This window comes from Somniosus microcephalus, chromosome 11, assembly GCF_052327205.1.
Source record: "Somniosus microcephalus isolate GS21.2 chromosome 11, FLI_Smic_1.0, whole genome shotgun sequence".
Classification (NCBI taxonomy): domain Eukaryota; kingdom Metazoa; phylum Chordata; class Chondrichthyes; order Squaliformes; family Somniosidae; genus Somniosus; species Somniosus microcephalus.
This window is the reverse complement of record NC_140997.1, coordinates 134,347,450-134,373,692: the sequence shown is the minus strand read 5'-3', so window position 1 is coordinate 134,373,692 and position 26,243 is coordinate 134,347,450. Positions and strand designations below refer to the sequence as shown.

General features: G+C 45.7%; 1 protein-coding gene across 1 annotated transcript in view; it reads right to left on the bottom strand.

Moving 5' to 3' along the window:
- The window catches only part of dnah1 (dynein, axonemal, heavy chain 1), a 971,783-nt gene that overhangs the window by 831,710 nt on the left and 113,830 nt on the right, over positions 1 to 26,243 (bottom strand). The window contains exon 17 of the mRNA XM_085999976.1: positions 4,850 to 4,991. Coding sequence (XP_085856102.1) covers positions 4,850 to 4,991 — 142 coding nt within the window. The remainder of the gene's footprint in view (positions 1 to 4,849; positions 4,992 to 26,243) is intronic.

Below are 26,243 nucleotides of genomic sequence, written 5' to 3'. Positions count from 1 at the left end.
GCCACTCGGAAAAAGACCCGTTTATTCCAACTCTTTGCTTTCTGTCTGCCAACCAGTTCTCTATCCAAGTCAATACCTTGCCCCCAATCCCATGTGCCTTAACTTTACACGCTAATCTCTTATGCGGGACCTTATCAAAAGCCTTCTGAAAGTCCAAATACACCACATCCACTGGTTCTCCCTTATGTATTTTACCAGTTACATCCTCAAAAAATTCCAGTAGATTAGTCAAGCACGATTTACCTTTTGTAAATCCATGTTGACTTTGTCCGATCCTGTCACTGTTTTCCAAGTGCTCTGCTATTACATCTTTTATAATGGACTCTAGCATTTTCCCCACCACCGATGTCAGGCTTACCGATCTGTAATTCCCCGTTTTCTCTCTACCACCTTTTTTGAATAGTGGGGTAACATTAGCTACCCTCCAATCCATGGGTACTGTTCCAGATTCCATCGAATGTTGGAAGATGATCAGCAATGCATCTACTATTTCTAGGGCCACTTCCTTAAGTACCCTAGGATGTAGATTATCAGGCCCTGGGGATTTATCCGCCTTCAATCCCATCAATTTCCCTAACACCATTTCCCTACAAATACTGATTTCTTTCAGTTCCTCCCTTTCATCAGACCCTATGTTCCCCGACATCTCTGGGAGGTTATTTGTGTCCTCCTTTGTGAAGACAGAACCAAAATATGTATTTAATTGGTCCGCCATTTCTTTGTTCCCCATTATAAATTCCTGGGTGTTGCACAAGAGGACACAAGGAACTCAGAGTTCTTGGAGGGTTGTAGGGCTGGAGGAGGTTACAGAAATAAGGAGCAGCGAGGTCATGAAGGGATCTGAACATGAGGATGAACATTTTAAAATGGAGCCAATCTAAGTCAGTAAGCATAAGGATGATGGCTGAACAGGATGGTATGGGTTCAGAAACAGGCAGCAGAGTTTTGGATAAGCTTAAGTTTATGGAGGGTGGAAGTTGGGAGTCCGGCCAAGAGAGCATTGGAATAGTCGAGTCTGGAGGTAATAAAAGCATGGATGAGGATTTTAGCAGCAAGTGAGCTGAGGCAGGAGCAGAGACACGCGATGGTATGGAGGTGGAAGTAGGTAGTCTTGTGATGAAGAGGATGTGGGGTCAGAAGCTCAGCTCAGTTTTCAAACAGTCTGTATCCTATCCCTAACTTTGTAATCTTCTTCAGCATTCCTCTAACTCTGGCCTCTTGTGCATGCCGGAATCCCTTCACCCCACCATTAGCGGCCATGTCATTAGGCATCGAGGCCCTCAGCTCTGGAATTCCCTGCCTACACTGCTCCACCTCCCTGTCCTCCTTAAAACCCTCCTTAAAATCCACCTCGTTGACCAGGCATTTAGAAATGCCTCCTCCTTCAGCTTGATGTTGTTTTTGTCTGTTAACGCTTCTGTGAAGCACCTTGGGATATTTTTCAACATTAAAGGCGCTATATAAATACAAGTTGTAGTTGTTGTTGTACCGACGGAAAACTTCTTTGACTAGGTTTAGATGAGGACGCTGGAACTTCATTAGTGGCAACGTGCTGATTTTGGAATAGAGAAAGTTTTCCATATTCCGGATAACACTGCTACTTATGACAGGAGAAAAAAGACCCGGCAGCTCGTTTGTGTGTGAGTTTTATACAGAATGGTATGAAAGAAGGTCACATGACATTGACATGATTGCACATGGCATGGAAGTCCTAAAGGAACCACATGCCAAAATATTTTCCCTTGGGTGGAGGATGGGCCTATCCAGAAACAGGCACAAGTGATCAATTTTGTCTTTGGCAACTTAACTTGTAGGAGACTAGACTGAGACTTCCAAAGCTCAGTTTTTATAGATCCTTTGGCCTAGAAATTCAGTGCCCTTAGCGCCGATTTTGCGGCGCTAGAGGGCCTAGCGCTGCAATTGGCGCCGTTTCCTAAATTGCCTGGGGCCCTTCCGCCGCGGTAGACCGGTAGCGCTGCGCCGGCACCGATGACGTCATCGGTGTGCGCAGCGTCCCGGTTGCCGTGGTAACCCGGCCCCAAGCCGAAATTCAGTTGCGGCCGCCTCGCCAGTGGCAGCCGCAACTAAGACTCCGGCAAACGAGTGCTGCCGGAGTCTGCGCCGGCGCTTTAAGGAGGCGCGGCGGCCGGCCGCTTTCCCGCCGGCCGCCTGCCCGCAGCTCCCTCCCCGGACTTCTCCCCCCCCCCCCCTGCGGAACAGATGCAAGCCCGGCACTTGTCCGAGGTGCCGGGCTCATTTTTGCAGAGATTTGCGCGGGTCGCGGCCGGGTGCAGGCAGCTCCTCCTTAACGGAAGGAGGAGGCCTGCACTTCCCCAGCCTGCCGCACCGCATCGGGCGCCGCAGCGCCGGAACAGCGCCGCAATGGGGCAGGTAGCGCCCATTGGGAGGCGCTGAAACCCTCCAGTAGCGCCGGCAGCCGTTTGGGCGCGGCGCTACTGAATTTTTGGCGCGCGCAGGGGGATTAGCGCCGGCACTAACTTCCGGCGCTAAAGCCCTGGCTGCGCCAAAACCCAATTTCTAGGCCTTTGTGTCTTCACGGTAGAAGACACAAAAAAAATTCCGGAATAATGGGGAACCAAGGGTCTAGAGAGAATGAGGAACTTAAAGAAATCAGTATAAGTAAAGACTAGTACTGGAGAAACTAATGGGACTAAGTGGCGACAAAGCCCCTGGACTTGACGACCTGCATCCTAGGGTTTTAAAAGAGATTGCCGGTATTAATCTTCCAGAATTCCCTAGATTCTAGAACAGTCCCCAAGGATTGCAAGGTAGCAAACATAATCCCGCTATTTAAGAAAGAAAGGAGAGAAAAAACGGGGAACTATAGGCCAGTTAGCCTGATATCAGTAGTAGGCAAAATGCTAGAATCTATTATTAGGGACGTGGTAACAGGGCACTTAGAAAATCATAATATGATTAGGCCGAGTCAACATGGTTTTATGAAAGGGAAATCATGTTTGACAAATCTGTTAGAGGTTTTTGAAGATGTAACTAGTAGGATGGATAAGGCGGAGTCAGTAGATGTAGTGTATTTGGATTTTCAAAAAGCATTCGATAAGGTGCCACATAAGAGGTTATTACACAAAATTAGGACTCATGGTATTGAGGGTAATATATTAGTATGGATTGAGGATTGGTTAGTGGACAGAAAACAGAGTGTAGGAATAAACTGGACTTTTTCAGGTTGGCTGGCTATAACTAGCGGGGTACCACGAGGATCAGTACTTGGGCCTCAGCTATTTACAATCTATATTAATGATTTAGGTGAAGGGACTGAGTGTAACGTATCCAAGTTTGTTGATGATACAAAGTTAGGTGGGAAAGTAAGCTGTGAGAAGGACGCAAAGAGGCTGCAGCGAGATATAGACAGGTTGACTGAGTGGGCAAGAACATGGCAAATGGAATACAATGTGGGGAAGTGTGAAGTTATCCACTTTGGTAGGAAAAACAAAAAAACAGAATATTTTTTGAATGGTGAGAGACTGGGAAATGTTTGCACTCAGAGGGACCTGGGTGTCCTTGTACATGAATCACAGAAAGTTAACATACAGGTACATCAAGCAATTAGGAAAGCAAATTGTATGTTAGCTTTGTTACAAAGGGATTAGAGTATAAGAGTAAAGAAGTCTTACTACAATTATACAGGGCATTGGTGAGACCACACCTGGAGTACTGTGTACAGTTCCGGTCTCCTTACCTGAGGAAAGACATACTTGCCTTAGTGGGAGTGCAACAAAGGTTCACTAGATTGGTTCCTGGGATGAGAGGATTGCTCTATGAGGAGAAATTGAGTAGACTAGGCCTATATTCCTTAGAGTTTAGAAGAATGAGAGGTGATCTAATTGAAACATATAAAATTCTTAAACGGCTTGACAGGGTTAACGCAGGGAAAATGTTTCCCCTGGCTGGGGAATCTAGAACACGGGGTCACAGTCACAGAATAAGAAGTAGACCATTTAGGAATGAGATGAGGAGAAATTTCTTCACTCAGGGGGTTGTGACTTCTCTACCCCAGAGAGCTGTGGATGCTCAGTCGTTGAGTACATTTAAGACAGAGGTCGAAAAAATTTTGGGGACATAAGAACATAAGAAATAGGAGCAGGAGTAGGCCAATCGGCCCCTCGAGCCTGCTCCGCCATTCAATAAGATCATGGCTGATCTGATCCTAACCGCCAATCCACTATCACAGAACCATCTCCTGAATCTAACAGAGTTAGACACATGAAATAGGAGCAGGATCAGGCTACACGGCCCCTGGGCCCACTCCGCTACCCACAGGGCCATGACCGATCCGAACCTAGACTCATGTCCAAATTCCTGCCCGCTCCCCATAACCCTTAATTCCCTTTACTTCTAGGAAACTGTCTATTTCTGTTTTAAATTTATGTAATGATGTAGCTTCTACAGCTTTCTGGGGCAGCATATTCCATGGACCTACCACCCTCTGAGTGAAGTAGTTCCTCCTCATCTCAGTTTTGAAAGAGCAGCCCCTTATTCTAAGACTATGCCCCCTAGTTCTAGTTTCACCCATCGTCGGGAACATCCTCCCCGCATCCACCCGATCCAACCCCTTCACAATCTTATATGTTTCAATAAGATCGCCTCTCATTCTTCTGAACTCCAATGAGTAGGGACGAAGGGAATTAAGGGATATGGGGATGGTGCGGGAAGGTGGATTTGAGGTAGAAGATCAGCCTCATCTTGTTGAATGGTGGAGCAGGCTCGAAGGGGCAAATGGCCTACTCCAGCTCCTATTTCTTATGTTCTTATGTTCTTTCAGCAAAAGACACTCATCCCATCTTACTTGTCCTGTGCCAATGAGGGGTACCTGCAATCCTTCGAGCCTCTCCTGTAAAGTGCTTTGGTCTGATATCTGGATTTTACGGAAAAGCTCTTCCTCATCCATATGTTGAGCTTTTATTACCTCCATTCGTGTAGTGGTTAAGTGAGGTGCCGCAATCGCACTCCATCTGCAAACAAACAGAACAAGTCCTTCAGAATGAATGAAATTAACTAGAATCTCTACACATATGACAGAATGCGAGACAACGTGGCAGAGATAAATGAACTGCAACAAATAATTTTAATCCAACCATCATTGTAACTAAAATTTCAGTGCCACTTTTCAAATCTTAAACCAGCCAGGGTTAAATCTGTAAGACAGGTTAAATGTGAGGCTCCAAGCCTCATTATATTATTTAACCGGCCAACCTGCCGAATGGGAGCAGGTTGGTTGCCTGCCCTCTGTTCCGCCTCCATTAAAGTTGGAAGTGGGCGGGCTGGAAGTGGGTTTGAGATTTAAAAATTTTTTACATCTCACCTGACCCCAACCCACCCATTTTTGGGGGGTTAAAATTCACCCCATTAAGTTTAACAACTTAAATTTACTGAGGAATGCTTACTCATACTGGGGTAGCACTCCGTATGATAGCTCACAGAGGGCTTTCACATTCTCTACTTTCTTCTTAAAGGGGAAAGTGGCCCACAACCAAAAACAGAGAACTGCCACACATGATGGAGCCCTCAGCCTCTGGCCTCTCACGAGGAGGAAGCCCTGCAACTGTTAAGCAGGAAAAGGGAGGAAGCAGTAGGAGATGTGGCAGTAGGAGGAGAGGGGCTAGCTACAAGTTGCTCATGAAATTCAGCTTCTCCTGCTGCACAAATGGAGTCTGTCATCTCACTATAGTGCCAAAGCTTAAACTTACACCTTGTTCTGAAAAGGCTATGATCATTGTACAGATCATCTACTCATACTTACCTTTCTTGTTCTTCCCTTCTAGGTATGCCATACAACAAGCTGAGGAAGAGCACCCAAAGTGGCCCCTCTAATCCCACTTCATCCATACTGCCATTTACTCTCTTCTTACAAAACACCAGCCCAGAGACACCCACATGGGGAGAGTAGTTAGTGAGACTGAGGGAGTGCACAGGGTGACACAGTGAGCACAAGTGGCCAGGAGGAGCTGGAGGTTGAAGATGAGGAAATAGTCGAACTAGTCATAAGATCAGGAGACATCAAACCTCAGGGGAGAATCCAGATTTTTGGATTTTTAGACTCTCGGAGAATCAAGGGATATGGGGATCAGGCAGGAAAGTGGAGTTGAGGTCGAAGGTCAGTCATGATATTATTGAATGGCGGAGCAGGCTTGAGGGGCCATAAGACCTACTCCAGCTCCTAATTCTTATGTTCTTATGTTTGCGAGTCCAACATTTAAAAGGATACATACAGAGAAAAAACATGTTCAGAGGATGGTGTTCCAGTATGTGTTGCAAATGGTGATTAATGTTGGAGAAGTTCACTAACTACAGCTGCGATATCACTGGCATGTGTTCAGCAATGCAATCAACCCTGAAACTCCTGAATGATCGGCAGTAGAAGCCCTCTTACAGAGGAACTATGGACAGTGATAGCTTCTAACTGCAACTGTTGCCATAGATGCCTTGGGCACCATAGTGGAGTAGCTCTTCTGATTTCCAAGCTGTTGATGCTGGAATTCAAACAAGTATCCTTCAAGGGTTCAATGATCTGATTGGTACCATTTGGTCTGCTTTCATGCTGATCTATCCAGTACTAGTCACCTATGATATGTGCACTCCAATGATCATCCTGCCTCTCAGGACAATACCACTTGCGTGCCCTGCTGCCAGTCTCCTCAGATGTCTGCATGTGTGAGAAACAGCCGACAGGAGGTTCCTCTAGAGCCTAATCTGCCCTGAGATGAGAGCCACCTCAGTCCCAAATAAGAACATAAGAACATAAGAAATTGGAGCAGGAATAGGCCACTTGACCCCTTGAGCCTGCTCCGCCATTCAATAAGATCATGGCTGATCTAGGGCTCAAAGCCACTTCCCAGCCCGCTCCCCATAACCCTTCACTCCCTTATCTTGCAAAAATTTGTCTATCTCCACTTTAAATCTATTTAATGACCCAGCCTCCACAGTTCTCTGGGGCAGAGAATTCCACAAATTTACGACCCTCTGAGAGAAGAAGTTCCTCCTCATCTCAGTTCTAAAAGGGCGACCTTTTATTCTGAGACTGTGCCCCCGAGTTCTAGATTTCCCCATGAGGGGAAACATCCTCTCTGCATCTACCCTGTCGAGGCCCCTCAGTATCTTATATGTTTCGATAAGATCACCTCTCATTCTTCTAAATTCCAATGAGTATAGGCCCAGCCGGCTCAACCTTTCCTCATAAGTCAACCTCCTCATCTCTGGAATTAACCTAGTGAATCATCTCTGAACTGCCTCTAATGCAAATATATCCTTCCTTAAATAAGGAGACCAAAACTGTATGCAGTACTCAAGGTGTGGTCTCACCAATACCCTGTACAGTTGTAGCAGGACTTCCCTGCTTTTATACTCCAACCCCCTTGAAATAAAGGCCAACATTCCATTTACCTTTTTGATTACTTGCTGTACCTGCATGCTAACTTTTTCTGTTTCATGCACAAGGACCTCTAGGTCCCTCTGAACTAGCATTTTGTAATCTCGCTCCATTTAAATAATAATTTGCTTTTTTATTTTTCCTGCCAAAGTGGTAAACCGCACACTTTCCCACACTATACTCCATCTGCCAAATGTTTGCCCACTCACCTAGCCTGTCTATATCCCTTTGCAGATTCTTTGAGTCCTCTGCACAACTTGCTTTCCCACCCATCTTTGTATCATCCGCAAACTTGGCTATATAAGAACATAAGAACATAAGAAATAGGAGCAGGAGTAGGCCAATCGGCCCCTCGAGCCTGCTCCGCCATTCAATAAGATCATGGCTGATCTGATCCTAACCGCCAATCCACTATCACAGAACCATCTCCTGAATCTAACAGAATTAGACACATGAAATAGGAGCAGGATCAGGCTACACGGCCCCTGGGCCCGCTCCGCTACCCACAGGACCATGACCGATCTGAACCTAGACTCATGTCCAAATTCCTGCCCGCTCCCCGTAACCCTTAATTCCCTTTACTTCTAGAAAACTGTCTATTTCTGTTTTAAATTTATGTAATGATGTAGCTTCTACAGCTTTTTGGGGCAGCATATTCCATGGACCTACCACCCTCTGAGTGAAGTAGTTCCTCCTCATCTCAGTTTTGAAAGAGCAGCCCCTTATTCTAAGACTATGCCCCCTAGTTCTAGTTTCACCCATCATCGGGAACATCCTCCCCGCATCCACCCGATCCAACCCCTTCACAATCTTATATGTTTCAATAAGATCGCCTCTCATTCTTCTGAACTCCAATGAGTAGAGTCCCAATCTACTCAACCTCTCCTCATATGTCCATCCCCTCATCCCCGGGATTAACCGAGTGAACCTTCTTTGTACTGACTCGAGAGCAAGTATGTCCTTTCTTAAGTATGGACACCAAGACTGTATGCAGTATTCCAGGTGCGGTCTCACCAATACCTTGTACAACTGAAGCAATACCTCCCTATTTTTATATTCTATCCCCCTAGCAATGAAAGCCAACATTCCATTGGCCTTCTTAATCACTTGCTGCACCTGCATACTAACCTTTTGAGTTTCGTGCACCAGGACCCCCAGATCCCTTTGTACTTCAGTACTTTCCAGTTTCTTGCCATTAAGATAATAACTTGCTCTACGATTTTTCCTGCCAAAGTGCATAACCTCACACTTTCCAGTATTGTATTCCATCTGCAAAATCTCTACCCACTTACTTAGCCTGTCTATGTCCCCTTGCAGGTTTTTTATGTCCTCCTCACTCACTACTTTCCCTCCCATCTTAGTATCATCTGCAAACTTTGATATGTTACACTCGGTCCCCTCCTCCAAGTCGTTAATATAGATTGTAAAGAGTTGGGGACCCAGCACTGACCCCTGCGGAACACCACTAGTTACTGATTGCCAGTCTGAGAATGAACCATTTATCCCAACTCTCTGCCTTCTGTTAGATAGCCAATCCTCTATCCATGCCAGAATATTACCCGCAATCCCGTGATTTTTTATCTTAAGCAATAATCTTTTGTGTGGCACCTTGTCAAATGCCTTTTGGAAGTCTAAATACACTACGTCCACTGGTTCCCCTTTATCCACCCTATATGTTACTTCCTCAAAGAACTCCAGCAAATTTGTCAAACATAACTTCCCCTTCATAAAACCATGCTGACTTTGTCCTATTAAATTATGATTATCCAAATGTCCTGTTACTGTCTCCTTAATAATGGACTCCAAAATTTTACCTTCCACAGATGTTAGGCTAACCGGTCTATAGTTTCCAGCCTTCTGTCTACTGCCCTTTTTAAATAAGGGTGTTACATTAGCAGTTTTCCAGTCTGCCAGGACCTTTGCCGAGTCCAGGGAGTTTTGGAAAATTATTACCAATGCATCCACAATCCCTACCGCCACTTCCCTCAAGACCCTAGGATGTAAGCCATCAGGTCCAGGTGATTTATCCGCCTTGAGTCCCATTATTTTACCGAGTACCACTTCCTTAGTGATTTTGATCGTGTTTAGCTCCTCCCCCCCCTTTAGCCCCCTGCTTGTCCAGTGTTGGGATATTCTTAGTATCTTGTACTGTAAAGACTGATATAAAATATTCATTCAGTGTTTTTGCCATCTCCATATTTCCCACCATTAATTTCCCGGTCTCATCCTCTAAGGGACCAACATTTACTTTAGCCACCCTTTTTCTTTTAATATAACTATAAAAACTCTTACTATCTGTTTTTATATTTTTTGCTAATTTACTTTCATAATCTATCTTCCCTTTCTTAATCAATCTTTTTGTTATTTTTTGCTGTCTTTTAAAGTTTTCCCAATCCTCTCTACTCCCACTAGTTTTGGCTACCTTATATGCCCTTGTTTTTAGTCGAATGCTATCCTTAATTTCTTTACTTAGCCACGGATGGCTGTCTTTTCTTTTACACCCTTTTCTTCTCAGTGGAATATATTTTTTTTGGAAGTTGTAAAATAACTCCTTAAATGTACACCACTGATCATGTATCATCTTACCCTTTAATCTATTTTCCCAATCCACTCTACTCAATTCCACTCTCATACCTTCACAGTCTCCTTTATTCAAGCTTAGCACGCTTGTTTGAGATCCAACCTTCTCACCCTCTAATTGAATATGGAATTCAACCATGTTATGGTCACTCATTCCAAGGGGATCCTTTACTAGGACATTTTTAATTAATCCTGTCTCGTTACACAGGACCAGATCTAAGGTTGCTTGCCCCCTGGTCGGTTCAGTTACATACTGCTCAAGAAACCCATCCCTAATACACTCAATGAACTCATTCTCAAGGCAGCCCTGCCCAATTTGATTTGTCCAATTAATATGATAGTTAAAATCCCCCATAATTATCGATGTTCCCTTATTACAAGCCTCAACTATTTCCTGATTGATACTCCGTCCAACAATATTACACTCGATCCCTTCATATAAGTCATTAATGTAGATTGTAAATAGTTGGGGCCCCAGCACCGATCCTTGTGGCACCCCACTAGTTACCGTTTGCCAACCAGAAAATGACCCATTTATCCCAACTCTCTGCTTTCTGTTAGTTAGCCAATTCTCTATCCATGCTAATATATTACCCTCAACTCCGTGAGCTCTTATCTTATGCAGTAACCTTTTATGTGGCACTTTATCAAATGCCTTCTGGAAATCCAAATACACCACATCCACTGGCTCACCCTTGTCCACCCTGCTTGGTACATCCTCAAAGTACTCCAGCAAATTTGTTAAACATGATTTCCCTTTCCTAAAACCATGCTGACTCTCTTTGACTGCAGTATGTTTTTCTAAATGCCCTGCTACTGCTTCCTTAATGAAGGACTCCAGCATTTTCCCAACGACAGATGTTAAGCTAACTGGTCTATAGTTTCCTGCTTTCTGTCTCCCTCCTTTCTTAAATAGGGGTGTTACATTTGCAGTTTTCCAATCTGCAGGGACCTCTCCAGAGTCCAGGGAATTTTGGTATATTGCAACCAATGCGTCCACTATCTTTGCAGCCACTTCTTTTAAGACCCTGGGATGCAGGCTATCTGGTCCAGGGGACTTGTCGTCTTTTAGTCCCATTATTTTACCGAGTACTATTTCCTTAGTGATAGTTGTTACATCCGTGGTTCAGTGGATAAATAATTACACGGATGCTGTACATAAACAAATAACAGGTCTTTACTGGAGGAGGGTAATCTCTAGACTGGGGTACAGAGACATGCGCACAGCTTATATACCGGTGTGGTCACTGCCGGTACTACAGTATACAGGAGCTGTAAAAAGTAGTTCTGACTTAAAGCACATACACTACAATTCCTCCCTTTTTAGATTAATAATACCCCCTTAATATTCAAATAACAATTACATTTTTACATGTACATTCAATAACAAAAGTCCATTTATAGATTCAGTCTTTGGGGCGGCTTCCTGACCCTTTCGGGATAGCGCCTTTCCAGAGGTTCTTGTTCTTGGTGCAGAGGCGATTCTGACCCCCTTTCATCGGGTAGTTCATCGGGTTCCACTGCTACTGGGTCTGAAGTAGATACTACCGGTATGTCGGGTTCATCCCCAGGTACTCGAGACATGGGGTTGACGCATTCCTGTGATGCTAAGATCTGATCGACGTGGCATCTCACAATGTTCTCCCCGACATCCACTGTATACATTAATGGCCCCTGCCTTGTACATATCGTTCCGGGTTGCCACTTCTCTGTTCGATAGTCCCGGGCCAAGACTGGTTGCCCTACATTGAAGCTCCTTGTCGGCTTCTCGTTGATGTGCTGGAATTGTTTGTCCTCAACATTTCTTCGCACATTTGGTCTGAGCAAGTCCAGACGAGATCTCAACCTTTGGTTAAAGAACATCATGGCCGGGGTCTGGTTGGTAACTGCATGTGTCGCATTTCGGTAGGCTAATAAGAAATTGTCCATCTTATGCTGTAGTGGAATTTCCTCGTCGCACATGGCCTTTATCGCCTTCTTAAAGGTTTGTACGAACCTCTCAGCCAATCCATTGGTGGCTGGATGATACGGGGCGGATGTGTAATGCCTTACCCCATTCCTTTTCATGAATTTTTGGAACTCGTCGGACACAAACTGTGGTCCATTATCAGAGCAGATCTGCTCTGGCAACCCGTTTCTGGCAAATATGGTCCGTAGGACTGCAATCATTTTCTCTGTAGTGGTTGAAGACATCTTTATCACCTCAGGCCACTTTGAATGAGCATCCACTGCTATTAAGAACATTGAGTCCTTGAATGGACCAGCGAAATCAATGTGCACCCGTTGCCATGGAGAGGAGGGCCACTCCCATGGGTGTAGAGGGGCATGTGGTGGTGCATTTTGGACCTTCTGGCATCCTAAGCAGCTCTTAGTTAGGTCTTCGATTTGTTGATCGATTCCCGGCCACCACACATAAGCCCTAGCTAGGCTTTTCATTTTCACTCCCCCCAGATGACCTTCATGTAGCTCATTTAGCACTCTCTCCCTTAACTTGGGTGGAATCACCACTCTGGATCCACACATCACTGTCCCCTGGCATACTGACAGCTGTTCTCTTCTGGATGAGAATGCTGGCAACAGTGAGTCGCCATGTGCTGGCCATCCCCTCACCGTCAATTCATATACCCGAGACAGCGTCGGATCATTGCGGGTCTCCTTCTCTATATCCGCGTTTGTTACTGGCAATCGTTCAATTATCGACGAATAAAATATCTCGATAGGGTCCACTGCTGGTGCTTCCTCCATGTGGTAAACCACTGTCATACCTGTCTGTGTCTGTATGTGTATTCCACTAGGTACAGGTCTGGACATGCCTCGGCTGACTCCTCCCACTATTCCAGGTATATAAGTGACTACCTCCCAGTCCCTTAGTATTCTGGACGGGTCGACCACTCGAGACAAGACCTTCATTCTTTAGTTAATAAAAGCCTGATTGTTACTCGCTCAACTTCAGTCTTTTGAGTAATTGATGGCGCATCACTCCACAGTAGGCAGTGGCAGGCGCGATAGCCCATCAGCGTTCCCATGCTGTCTCGTGCCCTTATATTCTATTTCATATTGATTCGCCCCTAGAAACAGGGACCATCTTTGTAACCGCTGTGCAGTCATTACTGGCACGCCCTTCTTAGGATTAAAGATGGAGACAAGTGGTTGGTGGTCAGTCAGCAAGGTGAACTTCTGTCCATGCAGATAGTGGTTGAATTTTTTTACTCCCCATACTAGTCTGAGGGCCTCCCTGTCAATCTGGGCGTAGTTGCGCTCGGCTAAGGTTAGTGACCGAGACGCAAAGGCTACTGGCCTCTCCAACCCGTCTGGGAATTTGTGCGACAGCACCGCTCCAATGCCGTAGGGTGATGCATCACATGCCAAACGAATTGGTAGTGCTGGGTTGAAATGGGCCAACACCTCTTTTGATGTGATAAATTCTTTACACTTCTGGAAAGCTCGTCTACGTTCATCATCCCACTTCCATGGTACCCCTGTTTGCAGTAGGGTGTTCAGCGGGTGTAATATCATAGACAAATTTGGTAAGAACTTGTGGTAATAGTTTACCAGCCCGAGGAACGACCTCAGTTGTGACACATTTCCCGGTGCTGGAGCCTTGACTACTGCCTCTATCTTGTCAGGGGACTTATGTAACCCCTCTTCATCGATGACGTGGCCGCAATACGAGATCTGTTTCTGGAAAAGCTCGCACTTGTGGCGATTAGCTCGTAGCCCATATTCCTTTAATCTGGCGAGCACCTTCTCCAAGTTAGCGAGGTGATCACCGTCATTTTCGCCCGTGACCAAGATGTCGTCCAAATAACACTGGGTCCCTGGAATCCCTTGCAGGACCTGATCCATTGCCCTTTGCCAGATAGCCGGAGCCGAGGCTACTCCAAACACCAGCCGGTTGTATTGATAGAGACCTTTATGGGTGTTAATCGTAAGGTAATGTTTCGAAGCTTCTTCTACCTCCATTTGCAAGTACGCCTGGGCTAGATCAAATTTTGTGAAGCGTTTACCACCAGATAGCGAGGCGAAAATATCCTCAATTCGTGGAAGCGGATATTGCACCGTGTGAAGGACTGGGTTCACTGTCACCTTAAAATCCCCACAGATGCGGACCTTCTTTGGTTCCCCAGGCGTATTACTCAACGACCTCTTCATTACAGGAACGATGGGTGTAGCCCACTCGCTCCAGTCCACTTTGGACAGTACTCCTGAACGTTCCAACCCTTCCAGCTCTGCTTCAACCGCTGGTCTGATCGCATAAGGCACTGGTCTGGCCTTCAGAAACTTTGGGCTTGCATTATCCTCTATTTTAATTGTTGCTGTTATTCCTTTTAGTGTTCCTAGTCCCTCCTGGAACACTTCTTTTGCGTCAGTTAGCATTTTTGACAGTCGACCAGGTGTGACGTCGTCATCCTTTTTGGCCTCCACCTTCAGTGCCTGTATGGAATGCCAATCTAAATGTATCTTCCGGATCCATTCACGTCCTAGCAGTGGTAGTCCTCCATTTGGCAATACATATATATCCATTTTAGGTATTTCCTGACCTTTATATGTCACTTTCACCCTTATTTTTCCTTTGGGGTAGACTTTTTGCCCCGTATACGTCTTCAAGACAATCTCTGTAGCTTTCAAGGGTATGTATGAAAATAGCCGCTTGTAGTCTCTTTGATTTATGACTGTTAGAGCTGACCCTGTGTCCAATTCCATTTCCACTTGGACTCCGTCTACCTTGAGTGTAACCCAGATAGTCTGGTGATCCTCCATTTCGGTTACATTATGTAGTTTCAGACAACCCAGCTCCTTGCTTCCGGAGTCTGTGTCACTTTTCTGTTCGTCTGAACCACTGTCCATCACCTGGTGTACCTTTTTGTACTTCTTCTGTGGAGATTTCTTACTGTTGGTTTTCTTCCCAGACCTGCAGACTCTTGCTATGTGTCCTGCTTTCCCACACTGTCTGCACACTTGGTCCTTGAACCAACAATCTTTCTGGTCATGTGTTGTTCTGCCGCAGCGATAGCACTTCCCTGTTCCATAGGTCATTTCGTTGGTGCCATATTCTTGCGGTCTCCGTTGTATCTCTGTAGCGCCCCTTGCGGCTGCTTCATGTGATACTGCCATACTGAAAGCTTTGTCCAGCGTAAGGTCCTTTTCTGATAGAAGCCGTTTCTGGGTTCCTTCACTTTGTAGCCCACACACAAACTTGTCCCTTAACGTGTCTGCTAGTCCCGCTCCAAACTGGCAGTATTTCAATAGCTTGCACAGTTCCATTAGGTACTCAGCATTGCTTTCGTCTTTGTGTTAGTTCCTTTTATGGAACTTAAATCATTCTGCTATCAGCAGCAGTGTGGGGTTTAAGTGGTCCTGTAGGATTTCTACTATGCTTTCAAAATTCTTGTTTACCAGCTTCTCTGGGGTTATTAGATTTCGCAGTAACCCATAAGTTTTTGCACCCATGGAATTTAACAGAACCAGTGCTTTATTAGCATCTGGCACTTCATTCACCCTGCAGTACACCTCAATACGTTCCACATATGTCGCCCAATCTTCGACTTCATTGTCGAACATAGAGATACTGCCACTCTTCGGCATCCTTGGTTGTGCGTTAACTATCACCACTGGCGCCTCCCCCGCTTCCCCTTCTTCTCCGCTGGCACAAAATGGCATCACCCGCGCTTTCCTTCCTTCCCGCGCTCGCCCGTCTTCTCCGCTGCGGCTTCGCAAAATGGCATCTCCCACGCTCTCCCTGCTTCTCCGCGGCTCAATGGCGTCTCCCCTTGCTTCGCCCCACGGACCCTGATCAGCCCGTGATCCCTGGCTGTGCTCTGCGCGTTCTTCTCTTGATATTTGTCGACGCCGCTCAGTCTAGAACCCGGCTGTTTCTTACCCTCTCTCTCTCCGGTTTGCAGTATTTTTCCTCGACGTCGCTCGGTGATCAACCCCTGGCTGCGCCCTGCTCTCTTCACCCTCTTTCTTACCCCGTCGATGCTGCCCGGCTCTCTCTCTCTGCCGTCGGTCGGCTCCAGCCGTCGCTGCTCGGGAAGGGTCTGCTCTGGACCTGTCGTCGGTCTCTTACTGCTCGTTGTGGCTGGGGCACCAAGCCCGGCTCTCCACAGCCTCCCCAGCGAAGTTGGATCTCTGCCTGACTGCTGGGCGGTTGGTCGCGGTCGACGCCCGTGTTCCTGGACTTGACTATTTTGTTTTTAAAAATTTTTTATGTTGCAGGTAGATTCGCATCAACACTCGTCGCCACTGTTAGATCCGTGGTTCAGTGGATAAATAATTACATGGATGCTGTACATAAACAAATAACAGGTCTTTACTGGAGGAGGGTAATCTCTAGACTGGGGTACAGAGGCATGCGCACAGCTTATATACCGGTGTGGTCACTGTCGGTACTACAGTATACAGGAGCTGTAAAAAGTAGTTCTGACTTAAAGCACATACACTACAATAGTGATTGTCTTTAGTTCCCCCCTCCCTGTGGCCCCTTGATTATCCATTATTGGGATGTTGTTAGTGTCTTCTACAGTGAAGGCAGATGCAAAATATTTGTTCAGTCTCTGCCATTTCCCGGTTCCCCATTATTAATTCCCCAGTCTCATCCTCTAAGGGACCAACATTTACTTTAGCTACCCTCTTCCTTTTTATATACCTGTAGAAGCTCTTACTATGTTTTAATGTTTCTTGCCAGCTTACTCTCATAATTCATCTTCTCTCTCTTTATTATTTTTTTAATCCTTTATTTTTTTTTATTCATCCTTTGCTGGTTTTTAAAAATTTCCCAATCCTCTGGTCTCCCACCAATCTTGGCAACATTGTATGCCTTCGTTTTCAATTTGATACCATCCTTTACTTCCTTAGTTAGCCACGGATGGTGCTCCCTTCTCTTAAAATCTTTCTTTCTCACTGGAATATATTTTTGTTGATAGTTATGAAATATCTCCTTAAATGTCCGCCACTGCATTTCAACTTTCTTACCCTTTAATTTGTTTTTCCAGTCCACTTTAGCCAGTTCTGCCCTCATGCCATTATAATTGCCTTTGTTTAAGATCAGGACACTGGTTTGGGATACAACTTTCTCACCCTCCAACTGAATTTGAAATTCAACCATGCTATGATCACTCTTTTCTAGAGGATCCTTTACTATGAGATCATTTATTAATTCTGTCTCATTATACAGTACCAGATCCAAGATGGCCTGCTCCCTGGATGGTTCCATTACATACTGTTCTAGGAAAACATCATGGATGCACATAAGAACATAAGAAATAGGAGCAGGGGTAGGCCATACGGCCCCTCGGGCCTGCTCCGCCATTCAATAGGATCATGGCTGATCTGAATCTAGACTCACGTCCACTTCCCTGCCCTCTCCCCATGACCCCTAATTCCCTTATCTGCTAGGAAAATGTCTATCTCCATTTTAAATGTATTTAATGTTGCAGCTTCCACAGCTCTCTGGGGTAGCAAATTCCATAGATTTACTACCCTCTGAGTGAAGAAGTTTCTCCTCATCTCAGTTTTGAAAGGGCAGCCCCTTATTCTAAGATTATGCCCCCTAGTTCTAGTCTCACCCATCAGTGGAAACATCCTCACCGCATCCACCCGATCAAGCCCCCTCACAATCTTATATGTTTCGATAAGATCGCCTCTCATTCTTCTGAACTCCAATGAGTAGAGTCCCAACCTGCTCAACCTTTCCTCATACGTCAACCCCCTCATCTCTGGAATCAACCGAGTGAACCTTCTCTGAACCGCCTCGAGAGCAAGTATATCTTTTCTTAAATATGGAAACCAAAACTGCACGCAGTATTCCAGGTGTGGCCTCACCAATACCCTGTATACCTGAGCAAGACTTCCCTGTTTTTATACTCCATCCCCCTTGCAATAAAAGCCAAGATTCCATTGGCCTTCCTGATCACCTGCTGCACCTGCATACTAACTTTTTGTGTTTCATGCACCAGGACCCCCAGATCCCTTTGTACTGTAGCACTTTGCAGTCTCTCTCCATTTAGATAATAACTTGCTCTTTGATTTTTTTCTGCCAAAGTGCATAACCTCACACTTTCCAACATTATATTGCATCTGCCAAATCTCTGCCCACTCACTTAGCCTGTCTATGTCCTTTTGCAGGTTTTTTATGTCCTCCTCACTCACTGCTTTCCCTCCCATCTTTGTATTGTCGGCAAACTTGGATATGTTGCACTCGGTCCCTTCCTCCAAATCGTTAATATAGATTGTAAAGAGTTGGGGTCCCAGCACTGACCCCTGCGGAACACCACTAGTTACTGATTGCCAGCCCGAGAACGAACCATTTATCCCAACTCTTTGTTTTCTGTTAGATAGCCAATCTTCCACCCATGCCAGTATATTACCTCCAATCCCGTGATTTTTTATCTTGATCAGTAATCTTTTGTGTGGAACCTTGTCAAATGCCTTTTGGAAGTCCAAATACACTACATCCACTGGTTCCCCTTTATCCACCCTGTATGTTACATCCTCAAAGAATTCGAGCAAATTTGTCAAACATGACTTCCCCTTCGTAAAACCATGCTGACCTCTGTCCTATTAAATTATGTTTATCCAAATGCTCTGTTACTGTTTCCTTAATAATGGACTCCAACATTTTGCCAGCCACAGATGTTAGGCTAACTGGTCCATAGTTTCCAGCTTTTGTCTACTTCCCTTCTTAAATAAGGGTGTTACATTAGCAGTTTTCCAATCTGCCAGGACCTTTCCTGAGTCCAGGGAGTTCTGGAAAATGATCACCAATGCATCCACAATCCCTACCGCCACTTCTCTCAAGACCCTAGGATGTAGGCCATCAGGTCCGGGGGATTTATCCGCCTTAAGTCCCTTTATTTTACTGAGTACCATCTCCTTAGTGATTTTAATCATGTTGAGCTCCTCCCCCCCCCCCCCATTGCCCCCTGTTTGTCCAGTGTTGGGATATTTTTAGTGTCCTCTACTGTAAAGACTGATACAAAATATTTGTTCAGCATCTTTGCCATCTCCATGTTCCCCACCACTAGTTTCCCGGTCCCATCCTCTAAGGGACCAACGTTCACTTTAGCCACCCTTTTTCTTTTTATATAGCTGTAGAAACTCTTGCTATCTGTTTTTATATTTTTTGCTCGTTTACTTTCATAATCTATCTTCCCTTTCTTAATTAATCTTTTAGTTATTGTTTGCTGGCTTTTAAATGCTTCCCAATCTTCTATCCTCCCACTAGATTTGGCTAATTTATATGCCCTTGTTTTCAGTCGAATACTATCCTTTATTACTTTACTAAGCCACGGATGGCTGTCTTTTCTTTTACTCCCCTTTTTCCTCAGTGGAATATATTTATCTTGAAAGATGTGAAATATCTCCTTGAATGTAGACCACTGCTCTTGTACCGTCTTACACTTTAATCTGTTTTCCCAGTCCACTTTAGTCAATTCTACTCTCATACCTTCATAGTCTCCTTTATTTAAGCTTAGTACGCTGGTTTGAGATCCAACTCTCTCACCCTCAAACTGAATTTGGAATTCAACCATATTATGGTCACTCATTCCAAGGGGATCCTTTACTAGGACATTTTTTATTAATCCTGTCTCATTACACAGGACCAGATCTAAGATTGCCTGCCCCCTCTATGAACTCCTCCACCAGGCTACCATGGCCAATTTGATTTGTCCCATCAATATGGAGATTAAAATCTCCCATGATTATTACCGTACCCTTTTTACAGGCCTCCATTATTTGTTGATTTATACTCTGTCCAACAGCATTGCTACTGTTCTGGGGCCTGTAGACTATGCCCACCAGAGACTTTTTCCCCTTATAATTTTATAACTCCACCCAAACCGATTCTACATCTTGATATTCTGAGCCAATATCACTTCTCCTGCTGCTAAGCACCAGCCAGGCACTTCACAAACTCCTGTCATAGAGTGAGTACTGATTAGTTGGAGACAGGGTCTGAAAGGCCATCAAGGGAAGAAGGGACAAAATCAATAAAAATGGGGCAGGCACATTGATTTTTGTGCATTAATAAATTGTTCGTACTGATAATATGTGTAGATTGATTTGTAACAAGTTAAGGAAATTCTGGAAGCATGTGTTGCTGTACGTTTCCAATATTACTCAAAAAAAATTATCTGGTCATTATCTCATTGCTGTTTGTGGGACCTTGCCTTATTTAAACCATCCAGGGCAAAGCTGCCCACTTGATCGGTACCCCATCCACCACCTTAAACATTCACTCTCTCCACCACTGGCACAACGTGGCCGCCATGTGTACAATCTACAAGATGCACTGCAGCAACTCGCTAAGGCTTCTTCGACAGCACCTCCCAAACCCGCAACTTCTACCACCAGCTGCACATTGTTTAAGTGAAACTCTTTTCTGTTGAGAAAGTTTATAGCGTTCTCCACAAGGTTACATATGGCAGTGTAAATGGAGTCAACTGAACCTTGCATCTACAACAACTTGTATTTATATGGCACCTTTAACGTAGTAAAACATCTCAAGGCGCTTCTCAGATGTGTTATAAGACAAAAAAATTGACACCGAGCCACATAAGAAATTAGGGCAGATGTCCAAAAGCTTGGTCAAAGAGGTAGGTTTTAAGGAGCATCTTAAAGGAGTTAAGAGAGTTAGAGAGGTGGAGAGGTTTAGGGAGGGAGTTCCAGAGCTTAGGGCCTTGCCAGTTGAAGGCACGGCCACCGATGGTTGAGCAATTATAATCAGGGATGCTCAAGAGAGCAGAATTTGAGGAGTGCAAATATCTCAGGGGGTTGTGGGGCTGAAGGAGATTATAGAGATAGGGAGGGGTGAGGCCATGGAGGGATTTGAAAAGAAGGGTGAGAATTTTGAAATCGAGGCATTGCTTAACCGGAAGCCAATGTAGGTCAGCGAGCACAGGGCTGATGGGTGAATGGGATTTGGTGCGAGTTAGGACATGGACAGCTGAGTTTTGGATGACCTCAAGTTTATGTAGGGTAGAATGTGGGAGGCCAGAACGAGTGCGTTGGAATAGTCAAGTCTAGAGGTAACAAAGGCATGATGAGGGTTTCAGCAGCAGATGAGCTGAGGCTGAGGCGGAGACGGGCAATGTTATGGAGGTGGAACTATGCGGTCTTCGTTAGGCCGCAGATATGTGGTCGGAAGCTCATTTCAGTGCAAATATGACACCAAGGTTGCGAACAGTCTGGTTCAGCCTCAGACAGATGCTAGGGAGAGGGATGGAGTTGGTGCCTAGGGAACAGAGTTTGTGGCTGTAGTGTCCGAGTATCAAAAATACATGGACTGCAGGAGAACAATAATAACAGGTATTTACTGAATAGAGGGTAACTTAAGACTGAAGTATAGAAGCCTGCTATGGCTTTATATACAGGGGTGGTCACTGCCGGTACTGCAGTATAGAATCAGTTCTTCTCTTAAAGGTACATACACAACAATTCCTCCCCTTTCAGATAAATAGTACATAACATTCATTTAACAACTAAATAATAACTAATTACAATTTTCGCTGTACTATATACATCAACTGAAATAATCATTTATAAGTTCAGTCTTTGAGGAGGCTTCCTGATCCTGACTGGATAGCGCCTTTCTCGAGTATCCTGTTCTTGCGGCGGAGTTGATTCTGGCTCATTGTCATTGGTTGGTTCGTCAGCTTCCAATACCACTGCTTCTGAGGCAGACGCAAACTGTCCTTCGGGTTTATTATCAGGTGCACCTGCTCGTGGTATGGGTTTGGCTTGTTCCTGTGACTCTAGAATCTGGTCAGCATGGCGTCTCACGATGCTCTCTCCAACGTCCACTGTGTACATTAGTGGTCCCTGCTGTGTGCATATCGTTCCTGGCTGCCATTTTTCTGTTCGGTAGTCACGGGCCAAGACTGGTTGCCCTATCTTGAAGCTCCTGGTTGGCTTCTCATTTATGTGCTGGAATTGCTTATCCTCAACATCTCGTCTTATGTTTGGTTTGAGCAAATCCAGGCGACATCTTAGCCTTCGGTTGAAGAACATTATGGCTGGAGCTTGGTTGGTGACTGCATGTGTCACATTCCGGTAAGCAAACAAGAAATTATCCACCTTGTGTTGTAGTAGTATGTCGTCGTTATACATCGCCTTTATTGCCTTTTTAAAGGTCTGAACAAACCTCTCAGCCAATCCATTTGTGGCTGGATGATATGGGGCAGATGTGTAATGTTTCACCCCATTATTCCTCAGAAACCTCCGGAAATCCTCGGACACAAACTGTGGCCCATTGTCGGAGCAAATCTGCTCTGGCAAGCCATTCCTGGCGAAGATGGCCCGTAGGACTGCAATAGTTTTCTCCGTGGTGGTGGAGGACATTTTGATGACCTCTGGCCATTTCGAATGGGCGTCCACAGCGATTAGGAACATTGAGTCCATAAATGGACCAGCAAAATCAATGTGTACCCGTTGCCATGGAGATGAGGGCCACTCCCATGGATGTAGCGGGGCCTGTGGTGGAGCGTTTTGGACCTTCTGGCATCCTGTGCATCTCTTGGTCATATCCTCGATTTCTTTATCGATTCCCGGCCACCACACAAACGCCCTGGCTAGGCTCTTCATTTTTACCCCTCCCAGATGACCCTCATCAAGCTCATTGAGCACTCTATCTCTCAAGTTGGGTGGAATTACCACTCAGGATCCACACATCAAGGTCCCCCGGCACACTGACAGCTGTTCTCTCCTTGGCGAGAATGCTGGCAACAGTGAGTCGCCATGTGCTGGCCATCCCTTTACCGTCAAATCATAAACCCGAGAGAGTGTCGGGTCATTTCGGGTTTCCTTCTCTATACTTGAGTTTGTAACAGGTAGACATTCGACTATGGTCGCATGGAATATCTCAACAGGGTCCACTGCAGGTGTTTCCTCTACCGTAGGCAACGGTAGGTGCGACAGTCCATCAGCGTTTCCATGCTGTTTCGTACCCTTGTACTCTATGTTGTACTGATGTGCCCCTAGAAAAAGTGACCATCTTTGCAGCCGTTGCGCCATCATCAACAGAACGCCCTTCTTTGGGTTAAAAATGGAGACCAGGGGCTGATGATCAGTCAGTAGGGTGAATTTCTGCCCGTGCAGATAGTGATTGAACTTCTTCACCCCCCACACCAGGCTGAGGGCCTCCCTGTCAATCTGGGCATAGTTACGCTCGGCTGAGGTTAATGAGCGCGACGCAAAGGCTATTGGCCTCTCTGAACCGTCAAGGAATTTGTGTGACAGCACCGCTCCGATGCCATAGGGAGACGCATCACATGCTAACCGAATCGGTAGTGTTGGATTGTAGTGGGCCAATACTTCTTTTGAAGTGATTAGGCATTTACATTTCTGAAAGGCACGCTTACACTCATCACTCTATTTCCATGTTACTCCAGTTTGCAGCAGGGCGTTCAGTGGGTGCAGAATTGTAGATAAATTCAGCAAGAACTTATGGTAGTAGTTCACCAACCCGAGGAACGACCTCAGTTGCGACACATTTTCCGGTGCTGGAGCCTTGACTACAGCCTCAATCTTGTCCAGCGACTTATGCAACCCTTCCTCATCAATCATGTGGCCACAATACGAGATTTGTCTCCTGAAGAACTCGCATTTGGGGCGGTTGGCTCGTAGCCCATATTCCTGTAATCTCGTGAGCACCTGCTCCAGGTTGGCAAGGTGTTCACTGTCATTTTCGCCCGTAACCAGGATGTCGTCCAAATAACACTGGGTCCTCGGGATCCCTTGCAGGACTTGTTCCATCGCCCTCTGCCAAATAGCCGGGGCTGATGCTGCCCCGAATACCAGTCGATTGTACTGGTAAAGGCCTTTGTGAGTGTTTATCGTGAGGTATTTCCTAGATGCTTCTTCCACCTCCATTTGTAGATACGCTTGGGCCAGATCAATCTTTGTAAAGCATTTCCCTCCAGATAGTGAGGCTAAAATATCTTCTATCCGTGGAAGTGGATATTGTACTGTGTGCAGGACTGGGTTCACAGTTACCTTGAAGTCCCCACAGGTGCGAACCTTCTTCAGCTCACCAGGCGTGCTGCTCAATTATTTCTTCATTACAGGAACGATGGGTGTGGCCCACTCGCTCCAGTCCACCTTGGACAGCACACCCGAACGATCCAGACTCTCCAGCTCCGCTTCAACGGCTGGGCGGATCGCGTAAGGTACCGGTCTGGCCTTAAAAAATTTTGGGTTCGCGTTATCTTCGATTTTTATCGTTGCCGTTACTCCTTTTAGCGTCCCAAGTCCTTGTTGGAACACCTCTTTCACGTCAGTTAGAATTTTTGACAGTCGTCCAGGTGTGACGTCATCATCCTTTTTGTCAGTCACAGTTAGCGCCCGAATGGAATGCCAATCCAATTGTATTTTTCGGATCCATTCACGTCCCAATAATGGTAGTTCTCCATCTTGTAGTATATATAGATACAGTTTCTGTGTTTCCTTGCCGTTGTATTTAACTGGCACCCTTATTTTTCCTCTGGGGTAGACTTTTTGCCCCGTGTATGTCTTCAATACAATGGATGTGTCCTTCAAGGGTATGTGTGAGAATAGCCGCTCATAGTCTCGTCGATTCATGACAGTTAGGGCTGATCCTGTGTCCAATTCCATCTTTACTGGGGACCCTGCTATCATGAGGGTGACCCAAATGGTTCGGTGAGCCTCCTTTGTGATCTCGTTGTGTAACTTTAGACAACTTAGTCTCCTGCTCCCGGAGCCATTATCACTCTCCTGATCTTCCGAACTACTGTCTGTCAATTTCTTTACTTTCTTGTACTTTTCCTTAGTAGTTCTTGTAGTGTTGGTTTTCTTTCCCGACCTGCAGACTCTTGCTATGTGTCCCATTTTCCCACATTGCCTGCATACTTTGTCCTTAAACCAGCAGTCCTTCTGATTTTGGGTTGTTCTGCCGCAGCGATAGCACTTTTCTGCTCCATACACCATTTCGTTAGCGCTGTATTCTTGTGGTTTCTGTTGTATTTCCACAGCTCCCCGTGCTGCTGCTTCGTAGGATACTGCCACGCTGAAAGCCTGTTCTAGCGTCAGGTCCTTTTCCGAAAGTAGTCGTTTCTGGGTTCCTTCACTCTGGAGCCTGCAGACAAACTTATCCCGTAAGGTGTCTGCCAGTCCTGCTCCGAACTGGCAGTGCTTCGATAACTTGCGTAGTTCCGTAAGATAGTCAGCATTGCTCTCATCTTTGTGCTGGTTTCTTTTATGGAACTTGAATCTTTCTGCTATCAGCAGCGGTGTAGGGTTTAGATGCTCCTGTAAGATATTGACAATCTCTTCAAAACTTTTCTCCATTGGTTTAGCTGGGGTAATTCAATTCCGCAATAGGCCGTACGTTCTCGCGCCCATCAAATTTAATAATACCGACGCCTTCTTTCCATCGGCCACCTCATTTGCCTTGCAGTACACTTCAATTCTTTCCACATACGTGGTCCAGTCTTCTACCTCATTGTTGAAAGCAGTGATACTGCCACTTTTCGGCATCTTGGGTGATTTAAAATGGCGCCTCCCACGCTTTTTCTTCTTCCCCAATGGATTAAAATGGCACCTCCCGCGCTTTTCCTTCTTCCCCAATGGAATAAAATGGCGCCTCCCGTGCTTCTCCTTCTTCCCCTTGCTGCCACGCTGCTCCTAGCGTTCTTCAGGGTAATGGCAGTGACCCGCGGCTTCGGCGCGTCTCACTTTTCCTTCCCCTCGTTTATTTTCGCTACGCTGCCCGGTTCTTGAGCACCGACTGCGCCCTGTGCGCTCCACCCTCTCTCTCTCTCTTTTCCTCCTGACGACACTGCACGGCCCCTTTGCAGAGCCGCTCGATCGAGCTCGAGCCCGCCGCAGTCCAGAAGGGTCAGCGCACTACCTGCTACCAGCACGATTTGCTGGAACACCTTGACTGGGGAGCCAAGCCCAGCTCTCCACAACCTCTCCTGCAACTCTCCGAACTCCGATGGATCCTTGGGCGGTTGCCCGCGGTCAACACCTGTTGCTCTGACTTCAACCTCCAAGAAGCTTCTTCTCAGGGAAAGATCCCCGTGAGGTGATGCAGTACTGCAGGTGAGTTCGAACCTGTTCGTCGCCAGTGTAGTGTCCGAGTATCAATAATACACGGACTGCAGGAGAACAATAATAACAGGTATTTCTTATTTTCATTAATAAATAAACATTCTTATTATGAACACAGCTAGCTTTTGCTAGACACTTTTATTGAGCACATGTGGACTAGGTACAGTATATGTAGAGGCTTCCATCT